The sequence below is a fragment of the Mastigoproctus giganteus genome, chromosome 3, assembly GCF_048544385.1.
Source record: "Mastigoproctus giganteus isolate SK-2022 chromosome 3, ASM4854438v1, whole genome shotgun sequence".
Taxonomy (NCBI): domain Eukaryota; kingdom Metazoa; phylum Arthropoda; class Arachnida; order Uropygi; family Thelyphonidae; genus Mastigoproctus; species Mastigoproctus giganteus.
This window is the reverse complement of record NC_143577.1, coordinates 136746252-136762605: the sequence shown is the minus strand read 5'-3', so window position 1 is coordinate 136762605 and position 16354 is coordinate 136746252. Positions and strand designations below refer to the sequence as shown.

At 41.6% G+C, this 16354-nt stretch overlaps 1 protein-coding gene across 1 annotated transcript in view; it reads left to right on the top strand.

Moving 5' to 3' along the window:
- LOC150088284 (aminopeptidase N-like) overlaps positions 1–16354 on the top strand; it is a 488751-nt gene that overhangs the window by 302730 nt on the left and 169667 nt on the right. Inside the window, exon 11 of the mRNA XM_090369447.1 lies at positions 3220–3308. Within this exon, the coding sequence (XP_090225573.1) occupies positions 3220–3308 (89 nt within the window). The remainder of the gene's footprint in view (positions 1–3219; positions 3309–16354) is intronic.

Genomic DNA, 16354 nt, shown 5'->3' with positions numbered 1-16354 from the left:
AAGTAAACTCATTACTGGCATTCTGAACATACAGTTACTTTACTAGACTAAATATCCCGGTTCTTGTACGATTACCGAAGTTAAGAAGCGTTAGGCCCGGTTGGTAATTGGGACGGTGACTACCTGGGAATACCCGGTATAATTATTGTCTTCCTCTTTTTTTTTTTTTCTTCTGTTAACCTGTGAAAATTATTCTTCCGATTTTCACGTATCGTTTAATTTTGTTAATTGGTAAGGTAACAAAGGGTAAATATGTGCTTTATATCTTTACTTTTATAGCGTGTGGATAATATTCCTCCTATTTTCGCTTATTAGAATCTCCGTTAATAGAATTAAAATTCAATTCGTAAACGTGATCCCAATTACTGGCGCTTACCACATTTCGTATGGTGAACGGTATTTTGTTATGGTGTCCATCGTAAAGTGATTTGATGGTACAGGGAACCAATCGTAAAGTGGGGTACACTGTAGTGAGCGATTTATGTAAGGCGTACAGACAAGTATACGTGAAATGCGTCCGTTGCATTGACAAAAATTGCAAGAAAATGCGACACGAAATGATTCATTCCCCCACCATTGTACCACTCCGTACCAGGCACAAGTACAGGCTTGACCCAATCAGTACCCCTACTGATTGTGTAATGCTATTTCTTTCGTCATTTTCCACCGTATTTAATAAAAAAATTTCGACGGAAAAAATTTATAATTCAACATATCGAAGACTAAAAGTGAGCATTGTAAGGTTTATAGAGCACGTATACGTGTAATGCGGCCACCGAAACCACCTCCATTGAGTACAAAGGAGAGGTATAAGCTATTTCGAAGTGCAAGAAATTACAGAGTGCGATGGAGTTGAACAAAGAAGCCGGAGAAGATCCAGCCACATCTCCAGAGCTTTGCATCTCCCAAGAAACGTTAGAAGTGAATTTGGAAGGAGTCATGGAAGTTGATACTGCAAATGAAAACGATGAAGAATCGTCGAAGCCCAGTCGTAAACGAAAAGCGAAGAAGCCAAAATTGACTGCCACAAGTATTCCATCAAATCGTTTTAAGAAACACTGAAGCATCCACGCACAGTTTAAACGTCCATTCCTGAATAATGATTTCGGTTCAGTATTTCTTAAAACGATATGTGTGTGATTGGCTTTGTTTCAAGAAGATTGTGAAAATTGTAACAGCTCTAGATCACGCTCTTCTTCAAACAGCATTTCCAAATGTGGATGTAAGTCAAATGTCGGCCTGTAACAGCTGTGGTGGCTCCCTCAAGAACAAAGTGATTCCGGCTCTATCGAAGTCAAATGGTTTTAAATATCACCGTATGCCACAGAACTTGCCGAAACTAGCTTTCGTAAGGGAACATCTCATATCTTCGAGGCTTCCATTCATGCAGATTCGTCGCCTGTAGCATTCATACGGTCAATAAGGGATCCTTGGTCAAATGATAAATGTTCGCCTAAAGAAGTTTCACTTAACTTCCGTTATGCGTGCTCGGCGCGCACACCATTTTTTTTTTAAATTCTGAAACAGCATTTCTCAGTTTGGAACATTTATTGCCTTTCTAAGTGTTGCGCAACAGTGGAACCGCATCGGACAGCTCAAATTAGATTTTGAGCTTTCCGATGATACTGGTACGCCTGATGCTGGTCCTCTGTTCACACCGCTGAAATTCCAGTAGTTGTCAACGGAAGTTCTTTGATTTCGCCATTTAAAATTTCGAAATTTCTAAAGTATGGTGCAAACATAAAAAATGTAGATCAAGTTCGATCAAAGATCAAGTTTTGTATATCAACTTTTGTTTTTCAAAATAAATTGTTTTTGAAAAACAAAATGACCATACGTTCTTTCTTCGATATGTGTATTGCACCTACTAATAAAAAACCACATTGCGCACTTGATAAAAAAAAAAAAAAAGAAGTCTGCTTTATTGTAATTGTTTTTTGGGAAACAATATGTATACAGCATGTTTTCTGGAAAAATTAAGAATTTTGAGTTGTGCTACTATTGCAGCCAATGAGTGATTTGATCGTCTAATGAAAGCTGCATTATGAACTTCCATGTTAATCTTACTTTGTGTACAAAAAGCACGCCCTGCAAATAAAGGATCATTTTGTGAAACTTTGTTCATAAAATAATCCTTTATTTGCAGGTTGAGTGCCCCCACTGCAGTGTGGTCAAGTTTGGGGCCTGTCAGAACAGTCCACACAGAACACACCACATGTATGCTAGCCATTTGCTCACCTATCATGCAAACATGATAGGTGAACAAATGAAACACAATTTTTTTTTTTTTTTTTTGGACATAATTAGAGGAATACAACAATTTGAAAAAAACTTAACATTTCTATCAACTTTCCGGCTTTCTAAATATATCTGTGAAAGAGGCTATATATTGTCCCACAAGGTTAGCAGAAGCTTCTGCCAATGCTTCAGAGAAACCCTCCTTCTTCAGCTATATACGTTTCGATTAGTTAACTGCAAAATTTGGACGTTTTGTCGCTGACTGGGTTCTTTTCAGCTAAATCAAAACTAAAGAAATCGCCTGCTTTGTCAGGTGTTGAAAACATCAGTGCAAGGCACCAACATAACCATTTACCTATTTCTGATGTTTCTTTTTTCTTTATATTCTGATGCGAGACTAAATCTTTGGATTGCTCCCCACCATGCCTACGAGAGATGAAAGTGACAAAAAGGCAGCTCTGTTTTACAGGTTACGATTTTCATCACATTGTTTAATAACACAAGGGAGTCGAACCCATGTTCAGATACCTCCCTACCTCACTTAAATACCTACACACATATGGCAACATCAGTTACGGCAGCGTGAGATTGAAACACGCGGCTGTCAAGCAATGTGAATTGCTTATACGGCATTCAATCGTTAAACACGTTTGAAACAGCATAAACACTGCACTGGGGGCCCCCACTCTGCAGTTTGATATCTTTGCTATTGTCAGACAGCTTTAAGCCAGCCTTTGCTTTGCATAAATCTCATTTGTTCTGTTCCTCCATTGATATGGATATTGGAATATTTCTTGGTAGGGAAATGTATGTTGAGGTTATAGCATGCGTGACGTGATCACAAAATAAATACAGCATATATAAATAAAGAAATAATTTATGCATTTATTAATGTATGAAATAAGCTAATTGATATGTACAAAAATAATTAAAAGTTTCCTCTTGTGCTACAAAATAATTGGTCTCTGCAATATATTTCAGCCAAAACTGGGAAATCCCGCTTACTTACACCGATGAAACCAAGATGGACTGGAATCCAGAAACTCAATTGTGGTTAAACAAACCTAATGGTGAGTATCTTGAATCATTTTCATGAATTTTAACTTATACGTAAGCATGCCGTTTCTTTAGTATAGGAAATTATTACGGTTAAAATTAAAATTATGAAGAATACAAGAAAATCTTTTTCAGAGATTGCCCTTGTTATGCTTCTGATCAAATATACATTTTAAGAATCAAATCAAAATGAAAAAAAAAAAAAAAACAGTATTCTAATATTTCTGTTATTTGTAATTCTAATATTTTCCAAATTACGCTTAAAATAAATTTTAGGCTGATTTTCGACATGATTTCTTCATTGTTTTGTAAAATCTGCAACTCGTCTCACGTAAATTACTGTTTCAGACACAGACCACTTTCATATTTGAGGTAGAGGACATAAATATATGTCCCACAAAAATATATTAATAACTACTTTAAAATGCAAATGCATCTACTCGTACTTAATATGTAATATGTTGGATTATTATAAGCATATTTCTATTTTTTCTTACTATTAACGGAATTGTTGCGTACCGCAAACTACTCTGCTGGGAAAGAATGTTTGTATGTTTTAAAAAGTACTATTATCATTTTATTTCGATTTCTTCGCTTCTTTATTTTTTGATTTTCTTTATTGACTATTGAAAATTTTTGCTTTCAAGAACCGCAGTGTTTCATTGGTTTGCGGGTGGGGGGGAGACATTTCATCTTGAATTTTCACGATTCGGAACACATCAAAGTGTAATTGACTGCTTGACAAAATTAACAGAACAAAATGCATTTTGTGAATATTTTGTTATGAAAGCCAAAGGCGAATATTTGATGTAATAGGCATCCTGGCAATTTCGATCTACCACCTTACAGAGCCGCACATTATGCAAGCCTATAAAAACACGGGTTGCGATCACATCATTCCCGTGTTTTAGGTTTGCTCAGGGGGATAGCCATATCTCCAGTACTCAGGATGACAAGTCGTTATCGTATCTATAGATGATTCTTCGATATGGCAGGCCGCTGGACGACTTAAAGCCGGGCAGTTACAGGAAGAGGTTGCACGTTGGCTTAATGTAGTGTGTTTAGTGTCTAACGGCACCATGGGTTCCCCCATCTCCGTGTGGTATACATTGTGGGTGTGAAACAGAACACTGTCAATGCCAAAGGTTTAAAAGTATATGGATTTTGTATTTGTGTAGTGTCGTGTACCGTTGTTCATCTGGTTATTTAGCCGCTGGGTCCCTAATGGGACCCAACGTTGCCGCACTCCGCCCCGTGGAGGCAGACCAGGTACACCAATATTATAGTTATTTACTCTGGCAGGTCCTGCCACCTAATTTCCCGAGATTTCAATGGAAAGGACCTAAAAAAAAAAAAAAAAAAAAACGCTATAGATAGGGGTCAGCCAAAACAAAGGGAGTACTAGTTGGGCGATGTGGTGTTGGCGCCTTCCTAGCCAGGTGGGCAGGAGCAGCAGTGCGTAGCACATGCTTCTTAATTAGACCGGGGTTTCAGCCCGTGACCACCAAATACGGAGGATGCGGAAAGGTCAGGGAATGACCACTGCATATCTCCGGAGCAATATGGCCTTAGTTGCTAATGCTCCTAAAAACCAAATAACAACAACAACAATTTGATGTTATTAAATTTTTTGGGTGTAGGGCTCAAGCAATTTGGAGTTGATTCAGACGCTAGTTGTAAGTTAGAGAAGGAGAGGGAGACTGAAGACTGGGGGGAAAGATAGAGATGCGGGGTCCATAGAGAAGATGCCCCAAGGAGAGAGGGCGCTGACTCTATTTAAAAGTTACAGCTGACAGTTACAGGCTCCGCAAAAACGATAAGTGTTTGCCTTTTATTTACATGATTGTTGTTTTATATTGTACTTAATACGTAGTCATATAGTTATAGTTACGCTGGTTATTTTTTATTTTAATTTAGATAAAGAGTTTTGTGGATTTTACTTACGATAGGTAAAACCGTTATTTTTGTTCGATTTTTGTAGCCATTGTTTTTGTATATAGGGAATTCAAAGTTTTTGTAGGGAATTCAAATTTTTTAATTGAGGTAGCTCTAACGCATAATTATATAGTAATACGCTTCACTGTTTCTATTTTATAGTTTCTATTCAAATACTACTGACATTTAATTTATTGATTTTATTAATTTAAACTACCATGCCCCGAACTAGAGCAGCAAAGCAACGGGCACAAAGTGGCAGGAGTGTTGTGACTCGGGGGAGAACTGAGGGGGGCGATTCTCCAACGCGTCACAGCCTAAAAAAATGTACAACTTGTGAAATGTTTGCCGAACTCTCTGGAACGGAACATGATATTGCCATGGGGGATGTCTTTGTGTGTGCGCGATGTAAGGAGTGTAAGGAAATCAGGCGACAACTCAGCGTTGTTATGGGCCTATATGAGAGTTTGAAGGACAGGGTGGATGCCCTCGAAGGAAATAAATTGAGGGGCCCATCAAGCTCTCAGCTGCCCACATCAACGCCAGAACTTGCACTTGGTCATCACGCAACACAGCGGCAACCCCCAAGGCAGAATGCGCTGGTCCCACAGGAACTATTAGTTGTTGGTGACTCTATTGTCAGGGAAACGGGGAACATGCTATGTAAAAAGGATAGGTGGAACAGGACCAGGGTATGTCTGCCAGGGGCAAAGGTTGATGACGTTGTAGAGCGGATATCATCTTTCAAGGGCACAAAAGGTGATATAGTTGTACACGTTGGCACTAATGATATTAAGAGTAGGAGACCGGCAGAATTACTCAACAAGTACAGGTCACTGTTGAAAAAAAGCCGAGAATTAGGGTTGAACTTGAAAGTGTCTGCAATTCTGCCCAGACACGATAGGAGGGAGTATATGATGAGAGCCTTGTCGATCAATTCGGCCCTGGAAAGATTGTGCAAGGCTCAAGGGGTAGAATTTTTTTCAGCCTGGACTGTACTTGTTAACAGGAGAGATTGCTTCTACAGGGATGGGATACACTTAAATAGAAAGGGTGCAAGAATATTTGCTGATGCTATCGAGGCAGTGTTAGGTGGGTCGGAAAACTGCTAGCTTGGGGGGATACAAAGACTAATAGTTTAACAGTAACCGCAGGCAGAGGTGAAGGTGATTCTTGCACAACTTCTATTAGAATAAGAAGCGACCTGGAGCGAGGGATGTTGGGGGTTTCAGGGACGGATGGCAGTCATCCTGGAATAGTTGGGTATATGGGATGTGTTAGGGTAACAAGGAATAGGCATAGGAGCATGTATGCTTGCATGTATACCAATGCTAGAAGTATAGTAAATAAATTTGATGAATTTGAAGTGTTGGTCAAGACATCAAAGGCGGATATTGTTGGGATAGCAGAGACGTGGTGTCACAAAGATATAAGGAATGCAGAACTGGAATTTGGGGAGTACAATGTGTACAGAAAGGATAGACAGGACAGAAAGGGAGGAGGTGTTATGCTGTTAATTAAGAAAAACATAAAATCAAAAGAAGTGCATCCAGTTGATATAGATGGACAGTGCACTGTTGAGTCAGTTTGGTGTGACATAAGCACTGCAAAAGCAAAGATAAGAGTAGGAGTGTGTTATAGGCCTAATGACTCGAATGAGTACAATGAACAATTGTACAGAGAAATAGAGTGGGCCAGTAAATCAGAATGTCTTATAATGGGGGATTTTAACTTCCCAGATATTGACTGGAACTTGTGGGTTGGTCACTCACACACTAGTCAGACTTTTGTGGATTTATTGGATGATTGTTTTCTGCAGCAGCATGTTCGAGAGGCAACCAGAGAAAGTAATACTCTTGATCTGGTTATCAGCAGTGATCATTCGTGTATTAAGAATTTGCAGATAAAGGAACCAGTAGGTGGCAGTGATCACAGTGTGCTGAAGTGGGATTTACTCAAAGAGGTAACTACCGTCAGGGGTAAAGGAAAGGGTTTTTGCTTCCGTAAAGGGGAGTACAGTGGTCTCAGACAGTTTTTAAATTCTGTACAGTGGGATCGACTGACGATGTTACAAACAGTAAATTCTAAGTGGGAAGCATTCAAGGAATTAATCGTGGAAGCTACTAGACTTTTCATACCGATGAAGAAATATTGTTCAAGGTTTAGGCCTAAATGGTTATCAAATGAACTAATGAGACTCGTGACAGAGAAGAAAAATGCATGGGATGCATATAAATTATCAGGCGACGCAGAAGCCTGTATCAGATATAAGCTAGTCTGTAATCAGGTCACAAAGGAGGTTCGGCAGCAAAGGCGGATTACGAGAAATCTTTGGCAAAAGATGCTAAGAAAAACAGCAAGGATTTCTTTACTTATATAAACTCTAAAAGGAAGGGGCTGAATATGATTGGTCCACTTGACATCGATGGTTCCACTGTTGATGATCCTGCTCAGATAGCAAACAAACTGAATGAGTATTTTGCATCTACATTCACACGTGAGGAATCATTACAGTTTGAAAATGGAAGAAGGTTATCAAATTGTAGCAGTGTGCTTAATGATTTTGTAATAACTGAGAGCAAAGTGGAGGAGAAATTGTTGAAGTTAAACATAAGAAAGGCACCTGGGGCGGATGGGATCTATCCAGTTATATTAAAGGAGGCGGCAAAGCAACTAAGCAAACCCTTAGCCATAATTATGAGAGCATCCTTGGATTCAGGGGAGGTTCCCACGGACTGGAGATGTGCAAATGTATCCCCAATTCACAAAGGAGGTTCGAAGGGTGACACGAATAATTACAGACCAGTTAGTTTAACTTCTGTTCCGGGTAAAATAATGGAGTCACTGGTTAAAGATGCATTGCAGGATCATCTAGACAAGACTGCAGCAATAATTCAGACACAGCATGGGTTTGTTAAGGGAAAGTCTTGTCTGACAAATTTGATTGGTTATTATGATGTGGTCACAAAGGAACTGGATGCAAAAAATAATTTTGATATCATATACTTGGATTTCAGGAAAGCTTTTGACACTGTTGCGCATGGAAGACTACTGTACAAATTGGAGCAGAATGGTATTAAGGGTAAGTTGCTACAATGGATAAAAGGATGGTTAAGTGGGAGAAGACAGAGGGTGGTAATCAATGGGTGCTGCTCTTCGTGGACTAATGTTATTAGTGGAGTCCCACAGGGTTCGGTGTTGGGTCCACTGTTGTTTTGTGTATTTATCAATGATATTGATGAAGGTATATCAGGCTTAATGTCGAAGTTTGCAGATGACACGAAGGTTGGCAGGGTTGTTAATGACAGTAATGGCAGTGTGCTACTGCAACAGGATCTAGATAATTTGGGCAGATGGGCTAAGAAGTGGCAACTGAAGTTTAACCTTGACAAATGCAAAGTACTGCATATGGGTAGAAGTAACCCCAGAGAAACGTACCAACTGTGTGGTACTACACTTAAGGTGGTAGAAAATGAAAAAGACCTGGGAGTAATTGTGCAGTCAGATATGAAGTTTTCTGAGCAATATAGACAGGCTGCTAGGGCAGGTCATGGGGTTTTGTCAATGATATATAGGAATTTTGCTAGCAGGGAAAAGGAGGTGATTGTCCCTCTGTATAAGGCAATGGTCAGGCCACGCCTTGAGTACTGCGTACAGGTCTGGAGGCCTCATTTTAGGAAGGATGTAGATTTGCTTGAGCGTGTACAGAGAAGAGCAACACGATTGGTGAGGGGAATGAAGGGATCCTCTTACCAAGAGAGGCTTAAGTTCTGCAAATTGCAGTGGCTGGAGACTAGGCACCTGCGCGGTGATCTGATTGAGGTCTATAAGGCCTTGAATGGGTTGAGCACGCTGAATTCTGATGGGATCCTCCCACTTGTTCAGAATACGAACCTACGGGGACATAAGTTCAAATTAAGAAAGGATAGATGTAGAATAGATGTGCGGAAATTTGCCTTTAGCCAGCGGGTGGTTAATTGCTGGAACAAACTTCCATCTGTCGTTGTGGAAGTTGATAGGTTAAATAAATTTAAGGAGGAACTGGACAGGCAATTGGAGGGTATGGTGTGATTTTTTTTTTTTTTTTTTTTTTTTGGCTGATGCTGCATAAGCTCCTACACTTGCTTTCTTGCATCAGGTGCCACTACTACTACTACTACTACTACTACTACTAAGTCAGTGGAGCAGGCCCATGCCCCACCAGAGTGAAAAAGAGGGGTGGAGAGGGGGGAAGGACACCAGGGGTAATCTCCCCCTCCCTCCGGGGAGTGGAGGCAAAGGACCATGCAAGGGAGCGTGGCTAGGGAGGCCTGATGGCAGCAGCTGAGCTGTGCTGGTGGGTTCTGTCACTCCTGGGATGAAGGAAGGAAGGAGGTTTTTTTTTTTTTTTTCTCCTGAGAGGAAAAAAGTGTAAAGTGTAAAGTGTATTTAGTGTCTAACGGCACCAGGGGTTTCCCCCATCTCCGCGTTGCTTTCATTGTGGGTGTACTAGTTCACTGGGAAGGCCAGAGATTTAAAAGTGTGTGGGAATTGTTCATGTGTTGTGTTCTGTACCGTTGTTCATCTGGCCATTTAGCCGCTGGACCCCTACTGAGGCCCAACGTTGCCCACACTTAGCCTCGTGGAGGCAGACCAGGTACACCAGTATTTTTAGATAAGTACTCTGGCAGGTCCTGCCACCTAATTTCCTGAGATTTCAGTGGCTAGGACCTAAAAAAAAAAAAGGGGGGGGGGGATAAACGCTTGAATTTAATTAGGCCGAAAGAGGTTGCAAGTGTGTCGAGTTTGGCATTTAAAATTTTTACGTTGTGTGGGGCATTCGCTTTTCGCTGGCGATATAGGTAGACTGTCATATCCAGGAAGTTTCTTACTTTGATCTTCAGTGGGTGGTGTTTGTGTGCCTAACCCGTCTAGCAGTGAAGACAGACTGCGCAAACTCGGTAAAGGCGGCGTAGCGCTGCTCGTCCATTATAATCAGGTGCTCACAATGCTGGGGATTATCTTGGATTTTACTGGCAAACCTTAGCCGAAACTCGTCATATTCATGGCAATCATACATTACGTGATTCCACGTTTCTTTAGCCCCGCAGTGACACAGTGGATCATCTTCAATGCCTAGGGATGTTAGCTTCGCTTTAAAGGGTCTGTGGCCTGTCAAGAGAAATGTAGTATGGAGGCCTGGTGAGTACCAGGGAGGTGGCTTTGAACTGATGAGGTTCACAGAGGGAATGAACGTTTTGGTTATTAATCCTTTGGTGGTGGTGTCCCATGTCTCTTGCCAAGTCCTGTACATAATTTCAGAGATTTTCTTTCTTCCTTTCCTGTTTGGGGTTGTTATCAAGGTTAAGAGTGATGCGTGCTGTTTCGGTGGGAATACTCTTCTTCAACCGTTGATACAATCCTCTTCTTATTACCTCGAGGTGTAGGGGTATACATCCAGCTTGCACTAGGGAGCTAACTATACGGCATGCCCTTGTTACGGCAAGGAGCATAGAACGCTGTATGGAGTCTAGTTTACGGCGATTTCGGTCGAGGGAGGCCCTAGTACACCATATTGAGGCTCCATAGCAAGCTATTAGGACAAATATGGCATTATAGATGAAGACCAGAGCCCGGCGCTTAAGGCCCCAGTCTGCACGGCTTATACGGATGATCATGGCCGAGTATTTTTTTTTATTTTCTGTGACATATATTTCAAGTGAGGATGGAAATTTAGCTTCATATCTAAGACGATTCCTAAATACTTGATTTCTGTGTATAATCTTATGGAGGTGTTGTCAATTTTGATAACCGGTGGTCTTCGTAGTTGGAGCATTCCCTTGAGCAATATAGATTTTGTTTGCTCTCCCGAGATCTAGTCGATGAATGGCTGCCCAATCCTGGAGCTTAGTTACTGCGCAATTTGCGCGCTCCTCTAGATCAGCTCTTGTGTTACCATGCACCACCAAAACCAAATCGTCAGCAAACGCAAGGGGTTGAATCATCCCGAAGTCCATCCCAAGGAACTCGTCCAGGACGATGGACCAAAAGAAAGGCCCCAGGACCGAACCCTAGGGACAGCCTCGGGAGACCTGGCTAGTGACAGATTTGTACCTGGTACTACTTGACACAGCTATAAAGGTTGAGTGGTGCTTTGGCTTCTCGGAGTCTTCTGAGAATACTTCGCCACCACAGCCGATCAAATGCTCCAGCAAAGTCAACTGTGATGGCTAGCGCATACTTGACTTGAGTGCTTGAAGCAGTAGATATTAATTTAAGAAGAGCAGCTTCAGTGCTGCAACCAGCTTTGAAACCGTACTGGAGTGGAGAATTGAGGTTTTCTTTGGAGTAGCAATTTGACAACCTGCTGAGTAGAAGCCTTTCCAGAAATTTGCCGAGGACTGGCAAGAGAGCAATTGGCCTGTAAAATTTTGGCTCTTCAGTGGTGGTTTGTCTGGATTCTTCAAGATGAGTTTAAGGCATGCCTCCTTCCAGATAGCAGGAAAGTGGCCTTCCATTAGGCATCTGTTGAAAGTGGAGCATAGTGTTAGGGAACTAGGTTGCAAATTTCTTGATAACAACTACCTCGAGGAGGTCATTTCCAGGAGTTTTGTTTTCTTTAGTTTTGTCCAGTGCAGCTTTTAGATCGTCATTTGTAAAAGGTTGTTCAGTATTTTCTGTTGTGTAAGAATCGTTAGCGGTAACAATCTGCAGTTACTCTTCAGTTAGCTGTGCATCATCTGTTAGAAAGTGGGCATTTAACATGTTGTGGACAGAGTTCTCCCACGTGAAGGTGGAAGAACAATCAGACTTTACAGTTGTACTGAGGACTTCACCTCTTGGGAGTTTGTTCACAACGATACGATAGACAACTCCCCAGGGGTTATCATTTCCTGTGATCGAGATCAAATTCTGCCATGAGGCTTTTTTGCAGCGTCTAATCATGGTAGTGTAACTGTTCCGTAATAATCGGTAACTGTCTCTTGCGGCTTCGACCTCCAAGGGTTGGAGGTGAGCACCGGCTCTCTGAAAAGTTTTACGAGCTTGGTGGACTCTCTTCCTCATGTCTTGCATTTCAGAATTCCACCAAGGGACTGCGTTTTTGAAGGGCCTTCTCTTGGGGTTGTCATAACACAGGCCTCTTTGATGGTCTTGGAGAGGGAAACTGCACAGTCCTCAGAGGTGATGTGATTCAGTTGTGAAGAATCTTCATGAAGTCTTCTTACAAGTTTGGATTGAAAACGTGGCCAGTCAGCTTTCTTTGTGCAGAATCGCACTATATCCCTTGGTATTGGGGGAACGCGATTCACAGAGCGGCCAAGAGAATAGGTGATCGCTCTGTGGTCAGAACTGGTCCATGCTTCCTTAACCTTCCACTTGCTGAACTCTCCAGAAATAGTCGACGTGGTCAGGGTGATGTCGATGGTATTTTCCCAGATGGTGCTACTGTATGTGGGGAGATTTCCAGGCTGGGTGAGTACTTGTAGTCTGGAGGAAAGGATGAAGTTTTCAAGTTCCTCCCCATTTCGAGTGACTGTACGATCAGATGTTTGACTATGCCACAAGGGGGAGCGACAATTCGCGTCCATGGCTATGAGTAGCTCACCCCCTGGGAGAAGGTCAAGTTCTGTTTGTATTATGGCGATCGCAATTGAGATGTCTTCACCAGGTCTGCTATAGAGTGAGAGCAGATGTAAGGATCCGATGGCCATAAGAACTTGAGCACAGGCACTAAGGGATGTACAAAGTGGAGCTACTTTAGCTACGGAAATTTCAGTGTTACTGACTAGGATTGCGGCCCGTGGTGCATCTGTAGTACCCTGAATGATTTTGTATGAAGCTGGATAACCAGCATAAGGCTCCTGGAGCATAATTAAGTCAATATTTTCTTCCTCTGTTTTAATTTAATTTGTTCAACCACCACTCTGGCGTGCTGTGCATTAATCTACAAGAAATTCAGCTTCTTCTGTGTTGGTGGTTGGGTGGACCATCATAATTGATTCTATCTTGATATATTCCCTTAAATTTTATATATACAGGGCAGTTTGCATCCCTGACGGAGTGCAAGTGGGGTATTTTAGACCGTTTGCAATTTTCGCAAGCTGCTGGTTCCTCCCTTTTATGACAGTCTTTAAACTCATGTCCCTGCTGGGCACAGTGACCACACGTTGGGACCCGTTGGATGCAGGTGTGCGATGTGTGCCCAAATTCCAGACACCTGAAACATTTGAAAACTGGAACGTACTCCTTGAATCGGTGGCTTCCCCAACCGATGTAGTTTCTCTCATGTTGGCTAGTAACCTTCCAAGCTCTGGGGGAAAGTTCGACTATCCAGTTAACTGTAGCAGCTGACTTAGATTTCGTGATATGTTTCGGTATAATGTCAGCATCGACGTCGTCCTCTCCTGTATGCGCGCTAAGATTTTTGTAGTACATCTCCTTCTTTAGCTCTTGAGGAGTAATACTCTTGTCCAGACCGAAGAGGATAATGGAAGGTCCTTTTTGTTTTGGCGTTTCCGCCTTCAGTCCTATGTTGGGGATTTCTGAACTCTTTAGTATAGTGAGTGCCTCCTTCCTAGTATCCGTTTCAATGATAATACCAGGCATCCTGGTTTTTCTTATGCTTTTCATCTTTAGGGTTTTCATCTGCTCCTTGAGATTACTGGTTAAAACATCCTTAACTGCGTCGCTAGTTGTTAGTTGTGCATCCTCTGTGGGCTTCACCAGGATAACGTGCGATTTAGCTGTTCTTTGGTCAGATTTCCTGATAGTATTTTTTTGCACAGGGGCCTCTTCGTTGAGCGAGGAAGTGACATTCCTCAACGCCTCGGAAAAAGAACGGGGGCGTTGTAACATTTTGTTTTCCCGTTCTTGTGTGAGTAAGTCTAATTTGGCCGACATTTTCTTATTATCTGTATGCAGATGGTAAACAATGCCCTCCATTTTCGACCATATTCTAATAATGCCTGTGCAAGTGACAGCAGTGATTCTGTTTGTCTTCTTGACCATATATTTCTCAAGGATGTCAGCCAAAATAAAAAAAAAAAAACACTTCCACTTCACCCCTCTGTTCGTTCGAAATACCTGTCCAGCTGAGCCTTAAACTTATTTAGGCTATCAACTTCCACGACAAGGGATGTAAGTCTGTTCCACCAACCAACCACCCGCTGGCTAAAGGCAAATTTCCGCACATCTATCCTACATCTGTCTTTCCTCAATTTGAATTTATGCCCTCTCAGGTGATTATTCTGAGCAAGAGGAAGAATCCCATCAGCATTGAGCATGCTCAAACCATTCACCTCAAACTTTATACAAACTTTATACACCTCTATCAGATCACCTCGCCGGTGCCTAGTCTCCAGACACTGTAATTTGCAAAACTTAAGCCTTTCTTCGTAAGAGCAACCCTTTGTTCCATTCACTAATCTTGTTGCCCTTCTCTGTACTCGTTCCAGCAGCTCTACATCCTTCTTGAAATGAGGCCTCCAGACCTGTATACAGTACTCTAGGTGTGGCTTGACCATTGCCTTATAAAAGGGAATAATCACCTCCTTATCCCTGCTAGAAAAATTCCTATATATCATTGACAATACACCATGAGCTACTCTTGCATCCCGTCTGCACTGCTCAGAGAACTTCATATCTGCCTGCATAACCACCCCCAGGTCCCTTTCCTTCTCTACCACTGTCAGTGTAGTACCACAAAGTTGATACATTGCTCTGGGGTTGCTGTTTCCCATATGTAGTATTTTACATTCGTCAATGTTAAAGTACTACATATCTGTTATCTGTATCCGATCCGCTGGATGTATCTCTACCTGGGTCCCTAGGTAGAGATACATCTGGCACACAGTTCCCCCCCCTTACAGGGGGGGACTGTGTGCCAGATCTATGTCTTGTCCTTCTAGCTTTCCGCGTGCTTTGTTGCCTCTTTAGTTCTCTCATAGCTCCATCATTCTCATGAAGGAGATGAGCATTTTTAGTGCGTCTGCCAGCGTCTCTACGGTCTCTGTTCATATATTCAACGTCGGAATCTGACATGGTTGTAGTTCAGTGCAAAATTCTAGAGAAGAGCAATACAATTTTTCTGGATTCCACAACTATAGTCTTTTAGAGAATCGCAGGAGATTTTATTTACTTTGCAGGCTGACTTAAATGTTTTCGAAAATTATATGAACACTGATCAAGTGGGGTGAGTTTATAAGCGCGCTGTAAGTAGATTTCCATATTGTATGCGTGGACAATCCCACTTAGCTTGACCTTGTGAAACTCGAACAAGTATACAGTAAATGGCTTTAACTAACTCGATCACTTGGTGAGTTAACGTCTGCTCTAGTGGAAGAATGGGATTTGTTGCCATAGAACCTTATAGGTGAATTTTATATGGAGCATGGTTCACCGCTGTCGGGCCTGTTTAGCCAGTGGAGAGGATGATACGTCGTACTAATGTCATGTGACATGTATATTTGAGCATCTTGTATCGGCTTCTGTAATGTGACCTTTTTTTGGCAATTCTTGGAACCCCTATAAATGTCCCTTATAGGTGTCTGAAGCTTCTCGCTGCTCTTAATTTCATTGTTATTCTACGCACAACCATACCAAATTTTCTCCCACTTCATCAAGCTGCACGAGTTACGCCACCTTGTCTACGTGTTCTGTTAATTTTGTCGAGCAGTGTACTAGTCTTATCCAGCTTTTTTTCCGGAAAGCTGCACTAAAAATCAATCAAACGTAATTCAGTTAAGTTCGGACACAGCATTATTTGTTTCAAATGGGACCAAATTTCAATCTGATATTTTATGTGATATTGATAATCTGAATTCTATTCAGTTCCATTTTTGAAAATCCTTTTTACTTTTGGCAATGGTAAACACGATTTCAATTTGTTCTTCACGTGGTGATAGATGATTCACCACATGAATCATCTATAAATTATAAGCAGTGTCATTTATGAAAAATCCAAGTAACTCACTTTGGAACTGGTTTTAGGACGCTAAGGGCACAAACACACTATTATCACTTCACTCGTATACATATCTAACATCAAATGTGGGGAGCATTATTTTATTGCTCGGAGAGCACTGTTCTCATTGGCTGTATTCACAAGATAACACGTCGGGCTTCAAGGCCGAATGACATTGTCAGG